The sequence below is a fragment of the Zingiber officinale genome, unplaced genomic scaffold (genome assembly GCF_018446385.1).
Source record: "Zingiber officinale cultivar Zhangliang unplaced genomic scaffold, Zo_v1.1 ctg36, whole genome shotgun sequence".
NCBI classification, from domain to species: domain Eukaryota; kingdom Viridiplantae; phylum Streptophyta; class Magnoliopsida; order Zingiberales; family Zingiberaceae; genus Zingiber; species Zingiber officinale.
Window position 1 is genome coordinate 1 of NW_024589937.1, and position 26,594 is coordinate 26,594.

General features: G+C 34.9%; 1 protein-coding gene across 1 annotated transcript; it reads right to left on the reverse strand.

The window, feature by feature from the left end:
* Positions 1-1,338: 1,338 nt before the first annotated feature.
* On the reverse strand, positions 1,339-25,810 carry LOC122037413 (L-arabinokinase-like; the record flags this gene model as incomplete). Its single annotated transcript, XM_042596882.1, has 14 exons — positions 1,339-1,513; positions 1,589-1,758; positions 7,410-7,466; positions 7,810-7,929; positions 8,016-8,125; positions 8,210-8,312; positions 8,383-8,436; positions 9,704-9,766; positions 9,840-9,907; positions 10,009-10,066; positions 15,133-15,199; positions 22,628-22,704; positions 23,383-23,579; positions 25,525-25,810. Coding segments are annotated over 14 exons (1,605 nt in total), but the record flags the coding sequence as incomplete, so codon positions are not given.
* Positions 25,811-26,594: the final 784 nt, after the last annotated feature.

The window sequence follows — 26,594 nt, forward strand, 5'->3', positions numbered from 1 at the left end:
GGGATGTTCTCCAAGACATTGGTGCAAGGGTTTCTAAACTATGAAAAGCTTAGCTCTTTGATCTATTGACCAAGTTCAAACTTGATGGAAACTTAGGCATTAAAAGTTAGCATAATTTTGGTAAATTTGTAGCTTCTATCTCCGAATTATTCTTATTTATTTAGTTAGTCATTTTCAATTTCTTACATTTAAATAGAGCTTCTCATAAGTTTCTACATATAATTATACATTATTCATCAAAAAAACACACACACACACACACACAAAAGAACTATCATATAGATAGCTTCTATGTTATTTTGCTCGTCATCAAAAGGAAAAGGTAAAAAATAAGATACTTAGCATCCACCTTTACTTGCATTTTAATTTTTTTATCATACTATTTTTCTGCATTGTATTTAATTTATCGCATTACTTTCCTCTATAATCACCAACACTTATCAATAATCAAAGCTCAATTTGATGATAGGAAACAACACAATTGTCCCCATATACAATAGTTTATGAGTGAGAGATGATAACTAGGTTATGCGTAGAACAAGCTTAGTTTCATGAAAATTAAAACAGGCTATTCAAATGACTAATCATAACATACACACTGAGCCTCAATCACATGAGCCTATGATTAGGGAGAAATTAACTTATAAGTCTAGAAATGTTAAAACATATAGCCATTTTGATTCTGACATTTTTTTTATATTGGATACTTATGATTGAAGATTATTTTCATTGAAATAACATGAGCTCCTAGGACCAAACTCGATTTGCTAACACAAAGCGCATTGGAGTCGTTAGAAAATTATAGCAAAGTGTTTATAACTGGTATTACATGATAAGCGTAGAACACAATCGCACATTAGGATGAAATGAAAAAAAATAATAATAGAAAAAATATCTTCCACTATATTTTATTTTTAAATGTTATATAGTTTAATTTGGTATGTTAAACTTGGGTAGGATTATCTTTTAATTTGATAGTAGGTTAATGGTTACCATTTGATTTGGTCATAATTTATTGGGACTAATTAGAGTTATTTCTTTGTAAATTTATCCCGTATTTAGCCTATAAAGTATGATATGTCTGTGTATTCTTCAGCCTTCAATTAATAAAATATTTTAATTTTCAATCCTTGTGTGAATCTTTGTATGAGCTTCTTTCTTATGTGAGATAGTTATCCTCTGCTTCATCAATTCCGTCTTAATTTTCTGTGATTTGAGAATTCAATTTTGTGCAACATTAGGAATTTATATTCAAGTCATTGAATGCCAAATTATAAAGATCTTATTTGTGAGTCATATCAATAAGAATGATATAAAAGGGAAAAAAAAGTGAATGGGCTAAGGCATAACCTCCCAGTCAAAGAGTGCTGAAGCAGCAACATGCTCTCGCATTGGGCACTTTTGAGGACTTGAGTCAGCTATTTTAGCAAGTCCAGATAAGCTCTTTATAAAAGCAACCGTATCAGGCAAACCATGAAACTCTCCATGAAGTATTTCAAACTCCTCAAAGCATCTTCCAACAGAGCAAAAGGTTAATACTGAACAGCATTAGAAAGCATGAAGTTTGTTATAAAAGTGTAGAACTCACAATTTTGAAAGAATTTTAACATTCATATCTGCATTTGATGCCGCTGGCTGAAAACCAATTTCATTCTCAGCCAAAGAATACCAATCAGGTACTGTCATATCTCTCCCTGGAACTCTTTGTAACTGATATCCAAGAACTATGGCATCCCGCAATCTCCTTGCTCCACTCAACTACATAAAAAAAAATATTCAGCATCATTGTAAACCAAACAGTATGGTCAAAGAATTTAAATTTCATGCACAAGAAAATTGATTTTTCTCATAATCAAACTCATATATATAATATAGAGAGAGAGGTAAAAAATAACACCATCATAGGTGGGAAAACCCTGACTAAGTCATCAAAAGTAACTGCTAAAATACTCTAGCATTGGAGATGTCAGACTAGTTTTATTTTATTGATTCCAATAACTAGCCAATTTTAACTGGTAATTCTTGTAGCAGTACATTGCCTTATGTGTAGGTGATGCAGGAGGATATGAATATCTTTCATACTATTTTAGTAATTTTTGAGTTTTTTATATTTGAGGTATTTTTTATATTTAGAGTATTTTTGGCAATTTTCATCTTTTCTATTTTTGGATTTTGAGTTCATTTAGGGATTTTAGGATTGTGAGTTTGTTAAGAATTTTTGTTTCTGTTAGGATTTTTTTCCTAACTCCACCCATGATGACCGGTCATGCCCGGTCCAAGACCGGATAAAGGAGAGTTGTGTTAGGTTGTCAGCCAGCGTTAAAACTATGGTAAATATTCAATACATTGATCCATTAAACTATTATGTTAGGTTGCAGGTCTGACTGTAACATCTCGGCAAGAACCGCTACATCTCCAGAACTCGAGTGTAATGCTAAATATACAAGAGTTCGCGTTATAGAGTATAACGTCTCAGCAAGGACCGTTATATCTCCATGAGAACTTGGGTGTAGTGTTAAATAGGCAAGAGTTCTCACACCAGAGGTTGGATAAGAACAAAGATGATAAGGAAACTAATAATCTAAGATTTGGAACATAGAACGTAGGAACTCTCACTAGTAAATCAATGGATGTAGTAGATATAATGATTAGGAGAAGAATTAGTATTTTGTGTGTACAAGAGACAAAATGGGTAGGTGAGAAGGCAAAGATGATAGAGAACTCGGGTTTTAAGTTATGGTATACTGGAAAGAGTAAACCAAGAAATGGAATGGGTATTATTGTAGATAGTTTGTTAAAGGATGAAGTTGTAGGAGTAGTTAGAAAAGGGAATAGAATTATAATCCTTAAAATAATAGTGGCGAAAGAAACTATGAACATAATTAGCGTATATGCACCACAAGTAGGATTAAATGAAACTACCAAATCAAAGTTTTGGAATGACTTAGATGAAATATTACAAAATATTTCACCAAATGAAATGATTTTAATAGGAGGTGATCTAAATGGGCATGTCGGAGTGAAAAATGAGGAATATGAGAGGGTACATGGGAGTTATGAGTTTGAAATGCGAAATGAGGAAGGGAAAACTATATTAGATTTTGCGATAGCATATGACCTTATATTGGCTAATACATTTTTTAAGAAAAGAGAACACTTAGTTACATGTGGGAATAATAAATCGTAAATTGACTTTCTTATGGTTAAGAAGGATAAAAAGATTTGTAAAGATTGTAAAGTCATCCCCGAAGAAAGCTTAACTACCCAACATAGGTTAGTAGTGTTGGATATACGCCTCAAACATAGTATCAATAGAAAGAAAATATATACGATTCCTAGAATTAAGTGGTGAAAGTTAAGGGATGGGAAGCAAAATATATTTAAGGAGAAGGTAGAAGTACAAGCATTAGGTGAAATATACGATGACTCTAATACAACATGGGATAAGATTATATCAAAGTTGAAAATAGTAGCTAAGAGTGTCCTCAGTGAGTCGAAGGGGCATGCACCACTAAATAAGGAATCTTGGTGGTAGAATGAGAAAGTACAAGAGAAAGTGAAGGAAAACGAAGAGCTTATAAGAAATTATATATTTGTAAGAACGAGGAAAACTTAAAAAAATATGTAATAGCCAAAAAAAGAAGCTAAGAAAATAGTGAGTAAAGCAAAGAATAAAACTTTTGAATGATTATATCAAAAATTGGATATAAAAGAAAGGGAAAGAGATATTTATAGAATAGCTAAAGTGAGAGAAAGGAAAACAAGAGATCTTAGCCAAATAAAATGTATTAAAGATCAATATAATAAGGTATTATTAGTAAACGATGGAGAAATAAAAGAACGGTGAAAGAGGTATTTTCATCAACTTTTTAATGAAGGTTTAGGTGACCAGCTTAACTTAGGTAATTTAAGCAGGTCAAATGAGTATAGAAATTTTAATTTTTATTGTAGTGAGATGCACAATGGAAAAGTCGTTGGACCAGATGATATTCCGATAGAAGTATGGAAGTGCCTAGGAAAACAAGGTATTGAATGGGTTACAAAATTATTTAACATGATATTGAAAACGAAAAAATGTCTGATCAATGGAGGATAAGTACTCTAATTCCTTATATAAGAATAAGGGAGACGTATAAAATTGTGCAAACTATAAGGGTATTAAACTAATGAGTCATACTAAAAAACTTTAGGAAAAAGTAATAGAAAAAATATTAAGAAAGGAGACAGTGACCAAAAATCAATTTAGGTACATGCCTGGAAGGTCGACAATAGAAGTTATACATCTTCTTAGACAATTAATTGAAAAATATCGGGAGTAAAAACAAGATCTACACATGGTATTCATTGACTTATGATAGAGTCGCAAGAGAAATTATATGGAGAATTCTAGAAAAGAGAGGTGTTAGCGTAACATATATTGAACTAATTAAGGTATGTACGAGGATGTAACGACTTCGGGCAGAGTAACTAAAGCATTTCCAATAAAGATAGGATTACATTAAGGATCAGCTCTAAGTCCCTATCTTTTTACATTAATTTTGGACGAACTCACTGCGCACATTCAAGATACAGTACCGTGGTGCATGTTGTTACAGATGATATTATTTTAGTAGATGAAATACGTGAAGGAGTAAATGCTAAACTAAAATCTTGGCGGAAAACACTAGAAGGGAAAGGTTTTAAGTTTAGTAGATTAAAGACAGAATATATGGAATTTAAGTTTAGCAATATTAGAAGTAATGAGACAATTGTTAAGATAAGAGAGGACGAGTTGCCCAGAACCGAGAGATTTAAATATTTAGGATCATTTTTGCAAAACGATGAAGGAATTGAGAGAGATGTCTTACATAGAATACAAGCAGGATGGTTGAAATAGAGGAGAGCGTTGAGTGTTTTATGTGACCATAAAGTACCTCTTAAATTTAAAGGTAAGTTCTATAAAATCGCAATTAGACTTACTATGTTATATGGAGCTGAATGTTGGGCTATGACTCAAGCACATGAGCAAAAGATGAGAGTTGCAGAGATGAAAATGTTAAGGTGGATGTGTCGACATACGAGAATGGATAAAATAAGAAATTAGAGCATTAGAGAGAAAGTCGGAGTTGCATCTATTGAGGAAAAACTCTGAGAGACACGTTTAAGATGGTACGGATATGTACTTAGACGACCAATAAATGCTTCAGTTAGGCGATGTGAAACTATGATAAACATGCATATCAAACGAGGAAGAGGAAGACCAAAAAAAACTTGGTTAGCAATAATAAAATAAGATAAAATTTATTTAAATATAGATGATGATATAATAGGAGATATAGAGCTCAATGGTATAAAAGGATTCATACAGCCGACCCCACCTAGTGGGAAAAGGCTTAGTTGTTGTTGTTGTTGTAGCATTTCTTTCCTTTCTTTATAAGTTAGAATTTTGGATCTATATAAGCGTCTTATTAGTTGATGTTTAGAGTGAAGCTTTTTTATAATATTTCTCGATAGTTGCAATTTTAACTGGTAATTCTTGTAGCACATTGTGCATTGCCTTATTTTTATGTGTAGGTGATGCAGGAGGATATAAATATCTTTCATACTATTTTAGTAATTTTTGAGTTTTTTTTTTATATTTGAGGTATTTTTGGTATTTAGAGTAGTTTTGATAATTTTCATCTTTCTTATTTTTGGATTTTGAGTCCATTTAGGGATTTTAGGATTGTGAGTTTGTTAAGATTTTTTTCTATTAGGATTTCTTTCTTTTCTTTACAAGTTAGAATTTTGGATCTATACAAGCATCTTATTAGTTGATGTTTTGGGTGAAATTTTTTTATTAATAATATTTTTCGATAGTGTCATTATTTTCCTATTTCCTGACATTCCTCTTCGAATCAACAGGTTGTAGAAGTTTAATTCCAGTATTCATGCGTGAATCAACGGATTCAATAGCCCGCAGGATAACTGCTATCTCACCCGACATATTCCTCAATTTGATATCAGCCTTAAAACTACAAATAGGGGGGTTCTCTTGTGGAGCATTGTGCCTTGCCACATTAAAATAGAGTATTTCTCCAAAGAAATAGATGAGCAACAAAATATCTTTTAAATTATGTTATAGATGGGAAAAAGAGAATGAAAATGTTAAGTTGGAAGATCTATTAAAAAATAGGATTGATGATGATATATCAGGAACTATTACTCATTCTAGGGAATGAGTATCCAAAATTGGATGTAACTTTTTGATGGGGAAATTTCTCTTCAAGTCAGAGTAATCTAAGCAAGAGTGTGGATGCCTACGCGAATTGCAAGGGTGGATAATGTTGGAACTTAGATGCTCCATGTCCATTACTCTCGTACGTGCAAATACACTAGTCCATTATAGTTATATATGAAAAGGGTACTAAATGACTAGTCATTTTAGGATGAAATGGATTCCATCACATTTTAACATGACATCAAAGCTAGGCTCATGCCTCGAGTCAAATTTTAACATGACATCAAAGCTAGGCTCATGCCTCGAGTCAAAATGGGCATGAAAGGGTTTATTGAATCTTTAGATGTTCCATGTCCAATGGTCCAATGTGGGCAAGTACAATGGGTCCAATATATCGATATATCATAAGATAGTAAATAAAAAAAGGGGCAGCTCAGTACATGAAACTTCTGCCATGCGGGGTCAGGAGAAGGATCCATTGTACGTAGTCATACCCGAGGTTGTTTCCAGGATTCGAACTCATGACCTTTAGGTCACAAAGCAACAACTTTACCGTTGCGTCAAGGCCCCTTCATCATAAGATGGTAAATGACAAGTCATTTTTAATGAAATGGTCTCCACCATATTTGATAGATAAGAATGAGGAACAGATTAATGTAAGTGAGGAGGTGCAGCAAACAATGTCCTAAGCTTGCTTCAGATTAATTCAATAGCTAGAAAATCATTATGATTATTAGTTGAGCATGCAGGATATGCAACATACAAATAAATTCAGGTGTATATTGAGAAAAAAGATATTTAGCTAGCTTAAAACTGAAGAAAATGAGAGCAGTGTTAGAAGTATTGCAAAGAAAGACAAAATCATATTAACTGCAGATGGATCATTGACTGCATGAGTCATTGAAACCCTTAAAGGGGCATATAGACAGCACATGATGAATTGACTAAAAAGTATTTGTTTATAAAATTGTATAGAATGCAATCAATCAGATGAAAGTCTATAAGATGAAACAAAGGCTTCTATTATGTATAATAGAGTTAATTGATAATTATCAAAAGGACAAGCATAAACTTCAAAATAAAATGAAGTTGCGGGGAAAAAAGTAAACAAGAAAAAGGCATTATGTGTACCAAGATTAATATGTTGTTGAGATAGAATTTCAAATGTGTTAGAAACAATGGAACAAAGGTTATTTATTTGAGCACATACCTGATGAGAAACAAAATATTTTCCTTTAGCAGTATGCTGCAGTAAGCCAGCTATGATCTGAAAACAAAGTATAAAGTTACCAAATCGAAATAAGAAACAGAAAATTTAAATATTCAAGAAAAATAATTCATCATAACAAGTGTAGTTCATGAATTAATGGCAGTCAGATGATCCTAATGGGTTACAAACAGAAACATAAAACTAAGATTCATTTTTCCCTGTATATCAAGGGGAATTCAATTAAGTTCATACCCTTATGTGTTACTTCTTGAAAATATTCTCATTCACAGAATGAGAACCATTCTTTAAATATTTAGACCACACAACAGTTGAAAATTATTGTTACTAGGCACTAAATGATATTCTGAGTATATATTCCATAGTAGATAAACATAATTACCTCACCACCATCAATGCCTCTCTCATAGCATGGCTTAAGAGTGAGTGCACGCTCAAGATATGGAGCCCATCGGCCAGTGAGTAAATCCCTCCTAATCATCTCCACACCACCCTGGTAATGCTGTTTTGCACAAGAAACAAATATATCATAAAAAATGAAATAAAAATTATGATTTTATAAACCAGCTCAAGAATAACTAGCTGAACCTCAAGCATATTGCGCAAGAATGGTTCTTCATTGAAATAATCCCTACGTACAAAAACAAATGGCACTTTGTATGCCAAAGATTCACTGACAGTGCCATATCCAACTTTTCCTGCAAAAATCAACCCATTGAGAATGAAAACAAAGTTTATTGCATTTTGCTAGATCTTCAGTAACTCTTGAACCTAAATATTACCAAGCATGCAGTCAGAAGCAGCAATAAAGTCTGGTGTATATACATCTTTTGCAAGCTTTACATAGTTTGGTGGAAGTTCTTGATTGTCAGATGCACCACAAACCTTCATAAAATATCACTTTAACAGACGCACCACAAACATTATGATGTCAAATACTGCAATGTGAGCATACCAGACAAAACCAACCATCAGGAAGCCAGTCTTGCTTAAGATTCCATCCTGCTGGCTATAATTGATGAATGAAAAAAACTGTTACTGCCAGTGAAATACATTTCTTGGATATGATAAGGTGCATTTTCTTCCAATAGTACCAAAATGTAAGAGAAAGGATAAAAATTAGAATAATTTAGTAAACACCCCAAGATCAAGTAAATGAACAATAGAAATCAAAACATAAAACATGGTTTCCAAATTGAGATTAGGATTTTGTGGGTTCAAACCGAGGTCAATTTGGTTTTAATCTGGCTAATTTATGGCTGAACCAAATTTTAAAGGGTAAATCAGTTTCATCAGGTTATAATAAATTCTCATCCTCCTTTCCACGCACCACCCTCCCATCTTGTCCTTATTCCCCTCTTCTTCCTCTTTTCCAGCATCAGCCTTCATTCCTATCTCAACTGCAGCAACCCTAACTCTCCTTCTTCCCCAAGCCACCAAGACCAGAAGCAACCTCTTCCTTTCTCTGCTGCCCTATACCAGCAAGAGCAAGAGTCAGCTCAGCCAACAACAATGAGCCACAACACAGCCTTTTCTCCATCTAAGTGCTGCCTTTTTCCAGCCATCTCCCAGCCAACCATTTTCTAGCAACAAGGTCAATATTCCAGCATTTTATTTCCCAGTTTCCAGTGAACAACAAGCATCGTCCTCTCTTCACAGCAGCAACAGAACTTAGTTGTTGTCCTCTTCCAGCAATAACAAGTCCAGCACCTTTCCCAACAGTCCTATTTCCTCTTTTTCCAGTCAATAATAACTAGCAACTCCTTCCTATCAGTATTGCTGTCATTGCCTCGAGAGGCAACAAGAGGGAAAACCATACCTGGATCCTCAACCCTTCAAAGTCCTTGTTCAACAAGGTTGTTGTTGGTAGGATATATTGGGGAAATAAGTATTTATTTTTGTAGAAGGCCATATGCTATCCCCGGGCGCCCCACACGGCTAGCCATTTATAGAGAGGTAAATCAGAAAACCAAAGCAGCCCACCACATGGGAGGATATTTTACGCCAGCTTCGCTGGAATCGACCTTTGCCCATTTCTGCAAATCTACCATGTGGTGATCAACTCGGCTATGCCCTAGGGGAAAAAAGTGAATAGCAGGATTCGAACCTTCGTGGACAGAGCCTACATGACTTGGTTAATCATTTTTTTTTTGCATGAATAAACAAATAAAATGGATTATATAAGTTTGTATAAGAACTCACATAAAATATCACAGCTCAAAATATATGCGTGTAACCAAAAAAAAAAAAAGCGAAAATTAGTGAGATTTGCTTACCTGTCCGCCAAAGTTAAAAATAAGCACTTTGACATCATCTCCAATTCCAAGTTCTTTTCTTACCTTGCAAAAAAAAAGTTAAAGATATCAGATATGTGAGAATGTTTCAAGAGATCATACTCTTCACCTGCAATACCTCAGATCTTGATTTGCGTAATCTTCTAACAACTAATGGAACATCAATAAGATCCCTGAATGCCGGCACTGTAAGTGAATGAGGACCATATTCACAAGTAAAAGACATGGCAATGTTAAAGAGCTGAAAACAAAGAAATTTGAATAATAGGGCATTCCACTTTACATACTAGGACAATATCCAGGAAGCCGGAGTAGCAGATCACAGTGAGAGTAATCTTCAGCTATCTGTAGCAATTTTATACATGACACTTTTTAAATTTAACAATATCAGGTAAACTAGAGTGAATTAATTGATAACTCTTCAATAGGAAGATAAGGGCATTAATTAATAACTTAGACACTATATTGATAAAGAATAATTTTACATGCAAGGTTGCCAAAATTGACATAGCATGGAATATTGAGACGTTATTATGATTTAAATCTAATATAAAGGTTTAGAATTTTACAATCTAATAAATAAATCAAAAAAACAATATTTGGCATTCATAACTTATAAGGATTTCAATTTTTAATCATGATTTAAGCTTCTAATTTTACATTCATACTTATATTTGGCATTCATCATCATCATCATCAAACTGTCTTTATGCCAACTATTTAGGGTTTGCTACATGAATCCTATTCATCCATCAAGCTCTAAAGATGTCACTAGAAATAATTGTTATAGGCACTTAATTATAGATACAAGGGGTCTAATTGTAAATGCCATGTATTAGAAAGTTGAAGTGTAATTTAACATCAATGAATAATATGTTGGATTGAATTGTCCAATTAGAGGAGTTGAATAAACGACTCCTAATTCTCACACAGACAACTTAAAAACAAGGCTAGTAACAAGTGTGTGTGTGTGTGATATAACATGTTAAAAAATGTAGCAAAAAACAAACAAGAAAGTAAAACACACATGCCAACAAATGGATTTTACTTTGTTCAGAGATTCTATTCCTATTTCACAGCCTAAAATGCTCAAGGAGCATTATTGTAATCCACTTTTACCATCCCTTGACAAAAGACAAGAGGTAAGCGTCTACAATTTGAGGTTAGCACCTCCAAGGTACCAATCATGACCCAACTAATGGATTTCACAATCAGGTTTGACCCTAACCACGATTTCACTCAATAAATATCAATATCAAATGAAAATGAAAGTACAAGAGAGAAATCAAGAGATTGAGGGTTGAAGCCTTTCAATCTTATTTAGACTCTTCAATCTTATCTTAACTCTTGAATTCCTTTGGGCACTTATTGTTGAGAACAAAAGAATTAGATAATTAACAATACATTCTTCAAGCTCAAAAGCTCTTATTCACATACTAGACACCTCCATTCAACTGAAATTCTAATAACTTTATCAACTAGATTAGCACAATTAAACGATAGTTTGGAATCTCATAGTGTCAAGCGGCACGGTCAAAACTTATCATTCGGATAAATTAGCGAAACTAAAAACTATTAAAACTACTTGAAACATATCCATCGTGTGCTTGTGTCAATCATGTTGAATTTGAAACATCTAGATACGCTATATAAAGATGTCAAGATGAATTGAAATAGTGTTTGTTATTTTTTTAGCTTTTATTTATGCAATACAATGGCAAAATTATACCATTTCATATGGGAGTTAAAGAATATAGATGTGTTCTCTTCTTATTTTTCTTGTCCATTTCCTTCCTCCTCTAGAAGCAGCCTCTTGCAAAATGCAAGGTAAGGTTGAGTACAATAAACCTAATATGGTCTAATCTTCCTCGGGACCCGCACTGGCAAGAGTTTCGTGCATCAGGCTACCCTCTTAGAAGAAAAGTCTTGGCACAATAGTAAAGTTGTTGTCATGTGATTTTGACGTCACAGGTACGAGTGGCTTACCGACCCCACCAAATGGGATAAGGTTTGGTTGTTGTATTTCCCTCCTCCATCCCTATCTAATTTTCCACCGGCACCATACATTAAAACACTGATACAGTATTGAAACAATATTGTTCTGGTCAAAGTCTGAATCAAAATTTTAAACCTTGAATTGGACACCCCCTTACTCTTATAACTTGTTGTAAGCCTCTACAAGGTTCGAGTCAAGTTGAACAACTTGAATATCTCCCATCAAGGCTTCAACAACTAAGCCTTGGATAGTTCCAATAAATGAAATCTCGAGTCATGCCACCCAAGACGGATGGTTTTTACCATTCCGATATGAGACCGACACTGGCACAAGGGCAACAATTTTGGGTGTGTCATCATCGAGTGCGTCACGTGCACACAACAAAAGGAAGAAAGAAGAAGGAAGCATCCGGCGAGAGATTAGTGGCGGCGAGGCGAGGCGAGGCGGCGGCAAGACAAGGCGACAATATGGCAGTGTCCAAAAAAAAATCGTGAAGGGGAGGAGAGACGAATCACAAATTGGTGAGGAAACGTTGGATTTTATTAAAAGTTTAATTAAAATCATTATATTATATATATATATATTCTAAGTAATTATTATATAAATTAAAATTATATATTATATAAATTAATAATTAATTATTTAATATAATTATAATTTATTATTTTTATTTAAAATACAAAAAAAATAAAGTAAAAAAAAGGATAATTTAAATAATATATAGTTATATAATTTAAAATAATTTTAAAATCAAACTTTAAATTATTTTAAAAAATTAAAAATAGATTAAAATTTTATAAATATTTAAAATAATTTTTAAAATTAATAAATAATGTTAAACTTAAGAAAATATATACATTTTTTAAATAAATTTGATTTTAAAATGCTATATAAGCTATATATATATATAAACTATAATATTTAATATATATTATTTAGAATATTTATAAACAATAAATATATATTATATAAATTAATAAATAAATAATTTATATAATTATTATAAATACATTAGGATTTTTGTGTTAATTTAAACATTATTACAGATAATCATTTATTTATTTTTAATCATAAAATCAATTTGAGATTTGGAATCATGAATATTAACGTACTTTTTATGCCTAGGAAATACTTAATTAACTATCCTTTATTTCGGAAGTTTTGATAAAAATATGCTATCAAGTTATATAAAATTAATATACAATTTATTTTTAAATTTTTGAAATTGTTTCAAAAATTGTTATTAGCTTTAATTTCATTACTTAAAATTAGTTTTCAAGGATTTTAAGTAAGGAATTCAGTTTTGGAACTATGGAAATTGAAGATTAACACCTTATAAAAATATTTGGGAATTAGTAATTTAAACTTTAATCTAATTTATAAATTACAAAATTAAGTGAATAAATTAATTAGAACAAAAAAATCAATTGTTTTAATTAATCACAAAAAAAATCAAATTTGATCTAACAGCTCAAATTAAATTCCATCCTAAATTAAAATTCCTAACCTATTCAAGTCAATGCCATTAGGATCCAATCTCGTTAGTCTAAAATTTGATTTGCATTCCTATTAGATTTTCATTTTTATTCAAACTCAATAATCTAAACCTTTTAGCACTATAAGACATAACTATCACTATCTTTTAGCTATCCTCCTACTATTTAATCCCCTCATATATTAATTACAACTCTTGCACATCTCATTTTGACACACCACACTAGGCAGCAAATATCTTATCCCGACACAAAACATTAGGCAACTCAGAGGTTCCCTTCATTTCCTTCCTTTCTATATCAACACAATCCTCAAGAGGTCGGATTTTTTTTATTTTTTCATTTTTATTTTTTGATTCAATTAATTCCAATTCCTTTCCCTATATCTTGTCCTCTCTTAATTTCTTCCATTCATCGTTAATTTTTTTCCTCCATCCATCCATGAGAATAAAGATACAAAAAAACATATGATTAATTGTTTCCTCCATCATCCATCCATGAGATAAACAAAGAGAAAAAAAAACTGATAGTTAATCTTTTCACTCTATTTATCCAAGAGGTTCAAAAATAGCCCTGTGCACGAAGATCCCGTAATGCAGGATCCAGGAGAAGGATCAGGCCACATTAGGTTATTTGTCCACGAGGTAAACAAAAAAAACTATTTAAGTTGGAGGAAATAGATTGTTAGAAAAAATAAATAAAATAAATATAATATAATTTTAACCTTATAAAATATAATTAGAATATTCTATATATAAATTTAGTTTAATTTTAAACTAATCAAAATAAATCCAAATTCAATCCCGTTTAAACCTACTTGAGTCTGTCATGTTTGGTTAGTGTACTTCAGCTAACCCTAAATTGACTTTTACTCAATAAGCATCAAATATTTCACAAGATAATATAAAAACTTAAACTCAAAATTCAACATCTCAAATACAACTTAATAGTAAGTATCTATATCAATCAAATATTAAAAAAAAATATTTTTTAATTAATATATTTATAAAAAAAACATCTAAACCGTATTAGTAGGGCACGATATAGTATGGAACCGTATCTTTCCAATTATAGACTAAAATTTCAGTGCTCATTAAAATTTTAAACCTTGCAAGAGCATTCTAAACTTTTCTTTCCTCCTTAAGGTAAAAAATTAGCTATGTGCGCATAAAATTCTTTTCTTCATATCAATAATGATAAGTATCCCCCCCCCCCCCCAACTCCTTTTAATCATTTCTTATATGTCTAAACAACGTATAAAATTTAAAGTTATATCGATCAGCAAAATTTACCATTCTATCCGCCAACTAACACTAACATAGGGTCGAAATCGTGAGGTCAACATAACCTCACAATAGCCTCATGAGGTCACGACTTCACAAGTTGCAGCAACAGGCCACTATCATCAACCCCCATTTTTCTCTTTTCCCTCATTTTCATTTTTTTTTTGACAATTCTAATTCCTTTTCCTATTTTGTTAGATCTGTTAATTTTTTCTCATTCATCAATTAAATGTTTTTCCACCTTCATCTATTCACGAGTGTAAACAGAGGAAAATAACTTTTAATCTCTTTAAGAATAGTTTTTTTTTCTTTTTTCTCTCGTTCTTCTCCTTTTTTTTTCCTCCATCCGTTATTTTTCCCCTTTTTATCCGTCTACAATGATAAATAGAAAGAAAAAAACTCTTAAAATCTTTAAGGATGCTTATTTTTTTCTTCCCTCTTTCATCCGTCCTCCCTCTTTCATCCCTCCACAAGGTAAACAAGCAAAGGCCCGATAAATGAAATGTTCTTAATCCTTAGCTCTTTGCCTAGAGTTATGATACAAGAGGACTCAAAAATAATTTTCAGAGAGAATACCCACATATGGTAGAAAATAGATTTTTCTTAACTAGCAATTAAAGAAAAGGACAAAACAAGTACCTGCCAGACAATAGCTCTATGGTGATTCCCAGCTTCCATGATATATTCAGCATATATGAAATCCCAACTACAAAGTCATAACACAAAATGATAAAGTGGAGAGAAAATAATGCCTGAAGTGAAGAAAACAAGAAAAAGAAAACCATAGAAGCAAGATTGGAAGCTTGATTTCAATTTTTTATAGATTTATATTTCGTAGTTTCTCAAATAATGGCTGTAAATTGTCCCTCGAGTTGCAGAACCAACATAAGATCAGATCATATGCAAACATGAATGAAACCTATGTTACTATCCATATACTGTTTTTGCTACCCAATGACTGACATCAATTCATGTGATCCAATTATTTAGAGTTGGTTACATATATCATATGTGATGTTGTATTCAACACTCAGGTCATAGAACGGCTGACAATTTCTTAAACAAAGGAGCTGTACAATAGATTTAAAATGCTGCCTTTTACTCCTGTGCTAAGGCCTAAGAGTGAGCATCTGAAAATCCAAACTGACCTATAAAAAAAACCAGTTCATTGATTTTTCAGGTTACTGTCAAGTATAAAAAACAGATAGCGAAGATATACATAGATATATTTACAGACAAGTATTTATTTATGAATATATGAATACAGATATACATATATCTGCTAATATTTTACAGAACTGGAGCTAATATGTTAGAGTACTATTCAGATGCTTATTAGTTTTGGTTTACTTTGGTTACAATTTTAAAAAATTTAAGCTTTCATCAATTCAATTTAGTTTGAAAATCTCAAATAAATTAATAAACCAAACTGTGCCCACCCATACTCTGAAATTGCACATATCCTTAGGCATATGCCACACTATAAGTACTAGAAGTTTAGGACATCAAAGCACACATCACAAGTGAACATGACATACTATTGCTCGTTCATGCTATTTAGGTGGTCCAGCAAGGAGACAACAAGTCGACCAGATTTTAGATATTAAAATCAATAACAGTGTGTTTAGTAGGGTGAAAAGGAATGAAATGGGAATGCTTCATTCCCCTCATGATTCCATTCTCCTATTTGGATGGACAGTTTAAGAGTAAATAACGCATTTGGAAGAATGATCCATATTTCATTCCATTCATTCTATAAAGAGGTGGAATGTTTTATTCCACCTCCATTAAATATAACATTGCTATCGATTCAAATTTAGAATATAGATTAATAAAATTAGTGCATTAAGCAAGCTTAGCCATGTTGACAAGCTGTTACTAGGCTAGCCGATTGGATCAGGTGGGAAGCTTAGGTTGGGCAAGCCAATCACAATAAGTGGGTTGTTAAATCAGTCAGGCTAGTAGAGTTAATCGATCCGGTCAAACAAGTAGACTAGTCAAATCAACCAAGGGATCGATCGAGCTAGTCAAATTGCTTGAGCTAGTAGGGCCAATCAAATCTATCAAGCCAATCAAATCGATTGACCTACTCAGTCAAATCGAACATGCCAATCAAATCAGCTAGGCCAATCAAATTAAACAAGGCAATTGGATCAGTCAGGGTAAGAGAATCAACTAGGTCAACCAAATTGCTCGGCCAATTGGATCAATCAGGACAATCGAATCAGTTGGGTCAACAGATTAGTCGGACTAGTCATATCTATCGGATCTGTCAACCCAGTCTAATTGAATCAGACAAGCAAGTCAGGTCGGCCAAGCTAATTGAATCAGGCTAGGCAATGTCGGGACAATCAGATAGATCAGATTTGGGGCCAATGGGACAAAGTGGATCGGATGAGCTAGGCAACTTAAGCATGTTGAACTTAACAAGTGAACCAGACAAATTTCGACAAGCTTGGTGAAAAAAAAGAACCAACATATTGATGAGTTAGAGGGTTGAACTATGGAGTCATGCCAACATATCTGGTAGACCAAGTCAAATGGCAAGAGGGAAAAGGGCTACTGGCCATTGGGGGAAACAAGACAACAACATCACTTGGAAGCCCAGCAAACTCCTGAAGCAATGACCAAGGCTGCACTCCTACCAGTTAACTCAGCACCCGATGGAGCTGTGCTAAGTTGGAGATGACCATCTGGACAACCATCCTATCCTGCTAAACTAGATCATCCTCGTTGTTGGCCCTATTGATGGCCAGCCTAGAGAGGGGAGTGGACCAACTGAGACAATTGATGGAAACGCGAAAGCCCCACCTAGTGATGCTCCCGCAAAAACTTGGGTTGGACTGTTTCGCGACAACAGGAAGGCCAGCACCTCGATGCCACTGCAGCATTTGGAACGACAAGGGGATCACTTGAAACTCAAATTCAATGACATTGATACGGTGGAGCATGGCTTAGGGTTTTGTCTTATCAGATGCTTCATGGGTCGAAACCCAGGACGTGCAAGAGTAACCATTATTGGCAACTGATGGAGGACACCATACCACTTCTATCTACACAAGAGTGGTTGGGCAGTCTTTCGATTCGACACTGTCAAGGATCGCGACCGTGTGCTCAAAGGGGACTCATACTTCGCGTTTGGAAGAACACTTTTCCTGAAGATCATGTCAAGTTATTTCCTCTTCAACGAAGACGGACGATTCATCCCTGCATGGGTACAAATCCATGGCCTTCCTACGGACTGCTGAACTCCGCGAGTACTCAGCTTAGTTGGCTTTGAGATTGGTCATCCCCTCTACACTGATAGGCTAACTCGTACCCTAGAGCGTCTTATCTATGCGAGGTTGCTGGTGGAGGTGGATATTGATGGAATGTAAGTGGAATCGCGATGTCAGACTACTACAAAGGAGGTCATCGAATCGGACATACTCAAGAGACCTGCAAGGTCCCTAAGGGTTCGGGGGCACTAAGTGTGGACACTACATAGCAACCATTGGCAAGGTCACAAGTTCCCAGACAAAGGACTTGTTCACGCGGAAGACAGGAACAATATCTAAACTGGCGTGATTTGGAAAATGAGGCAACAGCAAAGCAAAAGGACCCTACCTTACCGAAGTCCAACGAGCATGCCAACCAAGTGGAGTCGCAACAAGTACCTACCTGCCCCTTTTCTGATCAACCATTGGCATCTCCAACTGAACCAAAGCCCCATACATCAGCAAGCAACAATAATACTACAGCGACAACAGTAGCCCCCAACATGAACAAGCAGTACTAAAGATGAAAAAGCACTACCAAAGACAACAATGATGAGACGGAGGCAGGTGCTGAACCAGATGTGTGAGGAGATGTGTCTTCAAAGTTGACACGATGGACTGGAGTTTCTTGATGACTGCCCTTCGCGAATTTAGATGCCCACAACAATACATCAATGGGATTTAGGAGTGAGTCACCATGGTTTCATATTCGGTGGGGATCAATAGAGCCATGTATAACTTCTTCAAGGGCATGGGTCTCCGTCAGGGTGACCTGCTCTCACCGTTCCTCTTTGGGCTATGCTTGGAGGTCTTCTCACAGTCGCTCAAATTAGCCTCCATGAAGCCCACATTCCACTTCCATCCAATGTGTGCCGGCACCAGAATCACCCATTTGGCGTATGCGGATGACCTGCTCCTTTTTGCACAAACTGATGAGTCCACCATCACCTTGATTGCGGATTGTATTGCAAACTTTGGAGACATGGCAGGGTTGCAACTGAACCTCAACAAGTCCAACATGTACCTTGCAGGTGCTAATGACTGCACAGCATGCAGATAACTGCAGCTTATTAGATTCAGTGAGGTTCCTTCCCTTTTCAACATCTCGGCATTCCACTTGCTGCAAACAAGCTACAAACCAGCAACTACGGAGCCTTGATAGAGGCAATCATGTGGAGATTAGCATCATGGCCAAGGCAAACATTATCTTACACCGGTAAGCTTGAATTGGTGAAGACCGTCTTACAAGGTGTGGAATGTTTTTAGCTTTCGATCTTACCGATCCTTTTCACCGTGATAGACAAGCTATATACAATATGTAGATCATTCGTGTGGTCCTCTAAGCATCCACTAATCTTCTAGGCCACCATGTGTTTAGCTAAAGAGGAAGGTAGATATGAGCTCCGTGATCTACACTTATGGAATTCAGCCTTACTCAGCAAAGCATTGTGGAATGTTCACCTTAAAAATGACTCCCTTTAGGTGAAGTGGATCCATCATCAGTACCTCTAGAACATAGATTTATGGGATTGGAAAGCTAAGGTATCATATTCACCCCTCATCAAGAGACTACTACGTATCAAGAACCTTATTCATTCGAATCTGGACAGCAGCGCCGTTCGCGGCAGCCTATGCATTTTTTAGGTCCAGGAGTGAGATCATGGCATGGTCAACTATTGTATGGAAGTCATACCTTATGCCAAAGCACCAATTCACATTATGGCTCCTTGTGATGGCCGGCTATGCACCAAAGACAGATTACCGTGCGTAGAAAACAAAATTTGTCCGCTTTATCAATGGCCATATGAATCTCTGGATCATACCTACTTTGGATTCATCATAAGCAAGGCTCTTTGGGACAAGGTCAGAGCTTGGCTACACACCAGGCAAGATTTAGGCAAGGTCAGAGTTTGGCTACACATCAGGCAAGATTTAGGCACATCCAAGCAGATGTTGAAGGTTTTCCATCAAAGATTATGAAGCGATTGCACATTGACCAAAGCTCAGTATTTAGGCATGTTTTGTATGATTTACTTACTTTGGCAAGCATGGAATAGATGCCTCTACGAGGGCGATGTCCCCAACATAGAGAGATATTTCGAAAGATACAAACACATGTTTTCCACTTTTTAAGCATCTAACATGTACATACACCCTTCCATAATTTTATAATACAATTTACCTTCATCCAAAAAAAATAAAGAAATGGAGTTCCACTTATCATTTCATTCCATTCCATCTTACCAAATGGACCCTCTAATAGTAAAAAAAAAAAATGAAATTCCGTACATCCTTTTAAGGAAAAGGAGGCTAAAACAACAAATTTCATTAGAATTAAAATGATCTAGGTGGGGTAAAACCTAAACGGCAAATAAATTCAAGGAAAATGAATAAGGAAAATTGCAAAGAGAGCTAAGTAGTGGAAATTTATTGTAGAGGACTTGACTATCGAAGAAGCATGATAATAGACAACTATGTTATGATAGTGTTAACTAAAATGATGCACATCGAGAGACACCAAAATAGGTTAACGAACCACTATTCAGTATTACTTAAATGTCTAAATAGTAAATATGCGGGAGGAGATACATTGAACATGTTGAGTATAGTAGATCCCAAAAGACGGTCAATATCCTCAGTTCCAAAGGAATTCAAATACCATAGCAACAAGATTAAGATGCCTCTAGCTATTAAGAATGCTTTAATAGGGATCCTTCCATAGCTAACCACATAAAGATAGAAAGTTGGAGCGGTATTACGTTGTTAGAGTCTCTTCTGTTGAATGGATCAAAATTTAGAATGAATACAACGCACAACGCAAAAGAGATACAGTCAAGAAAATCCACAAGTGAAGGAGCAAGGATAAGATAAGTGGAGGACAAGGTCCAAGGAAATCAATAAGATTATTGAGGTTTGGTGATTGTTATTGCCAACGATCCTAATCACGGCTCACTATAACTCCTCAAAGAGTTCTATCAATGTAATATGGCCTATTTGAAGACCATATAAGAAGCACAACTACATCAGCAAGAGAAAAGTAGAGTTTTAGACCTTATTTTTCTCGTGGGAATAGATAGTAGGAAGGATATTCGATACAAGAAGGAAAAAAGATATCAAGGATGGGTGAGATTTAATTCTCCAACACATTGTTTAGTTAGCAGGATAAGAATCGTTTACTTGGGAGGAAGACTAGAAGTATGAAAGTATGCTAAAACGAAACTAATACCTTTGACATGGTAGAATTATGAAAGGTACAATTATAGGTGTGATGTTGCCTAAGGCCACAGAAATTAGGTTCCATTGGAGAAGAATGGGTAATACAACTGTTGGCATGAAATAGGTGTTTCCAATGATTAAAGTGCAAAAGAAGATTTGTAAGAAATTGATATATGGTGCAACCTTTTTAAAGGTAAAACATCCAACCGAAAATTAGATATTTTCTTTTTAACATTGATCTTTTCTGCCAAAGTAAACAATGAAAGAAATTTCTAATTGTTCTCATCCACATTTTTTTATCCACTTTATTTCCACAAAAGTGTATAAGCCCTTAGACAATATGTATAAGTGTCTCATTCTCCTTCCTCATGATATTGGACAATGACCCTCCCATGCTCAATTGAAACCTACTCCCACCCTCACTATTGTGCCATAAATGAAGTCTTGCCACCCCAAATGCTTGCTCTTCCAGCTCTAATCCCATCACACTGTGCATGTTCTCCCAAAAATGAAGAAAAGAGAAGAATTCGCAATTAATCTTCCACCACAACCATTGTGGACAAAGTTTACTCTGCCACTGGACATTCTCTACTATTGTCGTACCTCACTTCTTGAACCTATGTGCATCTAGCTTATCATTTGCAAGCAAGGATCATTTTACAAGGATAAATTCCTAACACCAAGACTACCATGAACTCATGGGAGCAAAACATCAACTTCAGTTAATCTTATTTTGCTGAGTTCCTTTGCAGAATAAGGCCCAACACCTTCAATCAATCTCCTAGATAATCTATTTGTGGTGAATAAGGACAAAAATAAGCCAAATATCAAAGCCTAGGTATCTAATAGAGAAATAAGTTGGCATGGATCCTTGTATGGTTGCACTGGGTTAGGATATGTGATTTGTTCATGAATTTGGTATACCCAAAAACCTAAAAACATGTTGAACTTTTTCCCAAGTCCGGCCTTATTTTAGTATGGTTGGTAATAGCTTTTGAAATAGTTAGGGAAATAATACTTTTGTGATCTCTTAGATAATTTTTCCTACTTTTAGCTGCTACATTTCCCTGATTTATTCCACATTCAAAGACTTCTAGTTGAATCATTACATCATCAAAGGATGTTAGTCCCAACTATTTAGGATAAACTACATAGATTGTACCTCTCTTTTCAGCTCTATACAAGAATATATCATTAGTTATTCTCATGTCAATTAAAATCACTTTTAATGGTAATAACTAGAGTTTTCTTTGGTCTCCAATTGCCCCTTACACCTTCAACTCTTACTGATTTAATTCATATGAGATCTATTGATCTACTTTAGCCATGTTTATACCATCTTAACATATTTTCTATTTTCTAACTCATTTTATAATCTATTTAGTTATACTTAATTGCTCTTGGATAATAATAACATTTATCTTTCATAATCACATGCATAGATCTACGCATTTTCATCTTTGATCATATGTTTAAACATTTTAATGCTGGATGTCAAATGCAACTCTCAACCCATTACATCTGGGCATAGGAATGGAAGCAGTGGTTTTTAATGAAGTTACTAAAAGAATGTTTTACAATAGAGATGTGCCATGAAAATTCTAATTGTAGGCATAAATTCTTATAAACCTAACTACCTAATTAGATAATAAATCAACTACCTGAAGTTAGTTACACAAACTGAGCGAATCCCGGCATTTGCTGCTGCTCGGCATGCTATAGGAACAACATCTGAGACCTGTTACACAATGAAAGATGGTGCCAAAATATTAAAAAAAGGTGAAAAAAAAAATCCTCCTGAATGGTTAAAAGTATATTAAGCAACTTAAATTGTAAAAAACGACAATTAAATAATAAGTGTTATTGGAGAATAACCTTATAAAATTTTTTAGGAATTTTCAGGAATTTTTCAGAATTTAAACGGAGTCCGTATGACACGTTTAAAGGGATAAATCTATTAGGCTTAGAGGAAGCCTGTTTGGAATATCAATTAAGCTAAGAGTTGATTGATTTAATTAAGCTAAGGTTGTCATTAATTAATCGATTAATTGGCCTAGCTATAAAAACCTAAGCTTAGGTTTAATCTCAAGTCATTTTCTCGATTTTTCTCTCCTCCACTACCGTCTTCGCACGACTCCATCATCTGATCACGCCGGCACCCTCGAACCCATCGTCCGTTCATGTCGACAGCCCTCGAACCCATTGTAGGTCGAGCCTCTTTACCCTTCATCATCACCACCTTCCTTGCTCCACCCGAGCCGCCCACGCTGCCTTCTAGCAAGGAACCGCCGGGGCTATGCCCTAGCTTTGGGCAATGCCATCATTGCCTTTTGACTAAGCCCTAACCTCAGTTATCATCCCATCACCGTCCCTCCTGCTCACCGACGCTGACATCCGAACCCGTATCCAATGTTGCCTTTCCTCCACTGTTGACACCCAGAGCTTGCCGAAAGCTGAGCATCCAAGTCTCCGTGTTCCTTGTCCCGATTACCCCTCTCCAGCCAAGAGCCTCACAGTGCTTCCCGTGTCGGCTGTTGCTCTGTTGGATGAGAGTTATCGTCACCGATCCATAGCCGCCTGGTTGCTGGGAGTTGGTCTCCACCGGAGTTGAATCTGTTGACATTTGGGGTAAATTCATTGAATTAAGCGTGAATTAGATTTCATGGTCAATTAATAGATTCGATGATTGAGATATTTGTGTTCATTTGCTTAGCCCGCCATTGTAGCTCTGGCCATCACTGTGTGTCGGTGATCCACATCTGCGGCCACCATCTTCCAGCCGTGAACCCCTCCGGGTGTGAGCCACCATCAACTACCACGGATTTGGTGAGTATTAGGATGAAGATATGGCTAAACCTAATCTAATCATATCAAATTTAATCAAGGAATTGGGAATAATTGATGTTAATCATTAATTAGGATTAATTAATGATCGATTAGCTAAACTGTACATGCATTGGGGTTTTTGTTTAGCTAGTTGTTGCATGATGAGATTGATACAACGAGTCCATACAACAATCATCATATGATTGGCTCTAAGACTCTAACTAACAATTATGGATTTGCAAAGGGCTTCGCTTCAAAGGTATAACACTCACCATGTAGATCTAAAGTAGATCGATCTAGAGTAGAGAAACTTGTATACGAAATTATGTTTTTAATCTTTGCACAGATCCGGTGATGGGACTTCGAGGTTTCCGCAACGCAAAAAACGATTTTTGCGGCTCGAAAGTCCTAACAGTGGTATCAGAGCCACATGCGAACTTGTACTTGTTTCTGTTTTTGTTTTATGAAAAAGTTTCATTTCTGTAAGTCTTTGTGAATTTACTAATTTTATGGTTTTTATGAGTATTTTTCTCGTAGAAGCGAAGCAACAAGTGTTTGGTCACTTGTAGGCTTCGACGACCGAGAAAAACCTTATTTTGTTTGGGACAGCGACTTAAGGCGCTGTAGGATCGCTTAGGAACACTCGCGATGGTTATATCCCGAGTAGGGGTGCTGTCCCTAACCCCGCAAGGGGCTTTGTTCCGCGATTGCGCCCGAAAATCGCTAATCGTAACCGCTGGGAAGTTGTAACTCGTAAAATAGATAAAATAGTAGTAAAATTACAGAAATTTATATAAAATATATAAGTTAGAATTATGTGTGATGTTGTGATGATCATGGCCCAAAAGATCCAATACGATTGGTTAATAATGTGTTGTAATTCATAATATGGCATGCGCGCCATCTTTGTGTTGTGCGTGTTGTATTTGTTACGCGACCTGTGTGTTGTTTCGGTCTCAGGCCGGAACGATACGGTTTCGGTATCGTATCGTGCCGTGCCGATATAGTTTCGGTATTTTTTATTTATCTATAATAATGATAAGATAAATATGTTTATTGTGTATATAAAAATAAGTTGTATATTGATTTATTATAAGTTCTCAATTATTGAATAATTTAATATTGTTAGAAAAAATAATTAAAAATAATTTTATTTAAATAGAATTGATAAATCAATAATTCAAATTAAAATGGAAGTATCTATAATAATAATAATAATAATAATAATAATACAAGATATTATTTTATATTAATAATAATTATATAAATTAACTATTTATTTATTTAATTAATTATTAATTAAATAATATATATTTTAAATAGTAAAAAATATCAAGTAAAAAATTTTAAAAAAAAATCAGAATATAAATATAATTTATTAGAATTTTTTAATTTTTTTTAGAATTTTTTTACATTTTTTAAAAAATTTAAATGAAATTTAAAATAATAAAAATATATTAGAATATAAATAAGAATTATTATATATTTTTTAAAATTTTTAAATGAAATTTAAAATATTATTTTTTTCAGTATATTAATTAATAAAATTTATTTAATTTATTTTAATTTTAAATATATTTTTTTATATATTTTATTAGGATAATTTAACTAGGTTTATAAAAGCCTCTTCGAAATATCACACATCCTCTACCCATCCTCCTTAGGAATTGTTTAAATTAATAAAATAAAATAAATAATTATTAAAAACAGAAGAAAAAAAAAAAACGCGTACCCGAGATCGTGCCCGCCCGCGATCGATCATCGCGATCTCGCTGGAAGCGTCGCCGGACGCCTCCGGCAGCGCCGGAAGCGTCTGGCGACCCTGCCGCGGGACGCCGCCGGAGGCGTCCCGCGTCTCCTCCAGCGCCGAAGGAGGCGTCCCGCGTCTCCTCCGGCGACGCCGAGACGAGGACGCCTCCCGTGCCGGTTTCGGCCGCCCGGCGTAACGGTAAAAATCGTCCGTGCCAGGCGGCACGGAACGGCACTTCAAACCTTGGTCGTGCCCTCTCTTTTATATTCTGGTTGTAAAATAGTTTTAGACTCGAATGTAACTCGAGTTTCACATTTATAATGTACAAAATTGAAGTCGTGGAAGGTCCACTCAAGGAGGAGTTACGAGGAGGCTGAAGTCAACACATGGTGGTCAAAGAAGGCGCTTGATGAAGCGGCTAACCCTAGGTTGACCATCCAATCTTCTCATTGGCCTGAGAAGATCGTAGTAGGGCCATGATCTCATCACAATTTAATTAAATAGTTAATTAATATATGTATATATATATATATATATATATATATATATATATATCATTGCTCTTGTATGTGATGCATGCTAATTTATTGAAATTAGTACCTTAACGATTAGATTAGATCTAAATCGCGTATATGATGCACCACGATTAGATTAGATCTAAATCGCGTATACGATACACATCAATGATTAGATTAGATCTTAATCGCAACAACTCAAAATGCCTACCATGCCGTGATACCCATCACTACCTCGATCACATGTTGTTGAATCTGCCAAAACAGAGCAACGCATATTATCTTGGTAGGGTGCGGAGGGACAATCTTGGTCCCGCCTATCAACGCCTGGGTGAGTACGAACTCAATCAGATTGAGTAAAACTAGTTAAACTCAATTGGATCGAGTTTAACTATAGGCATTTTCCAATGGTTGGTAAATAGGTCAAAATCACATTTATATTAACTCTTGGGCGATTTAGCCAAAGCTAACTCAAGTTTTAATATACATGCGGATCTTGACCCTATAAACAAGAGTTGCATAGAGATGTAATTGGTA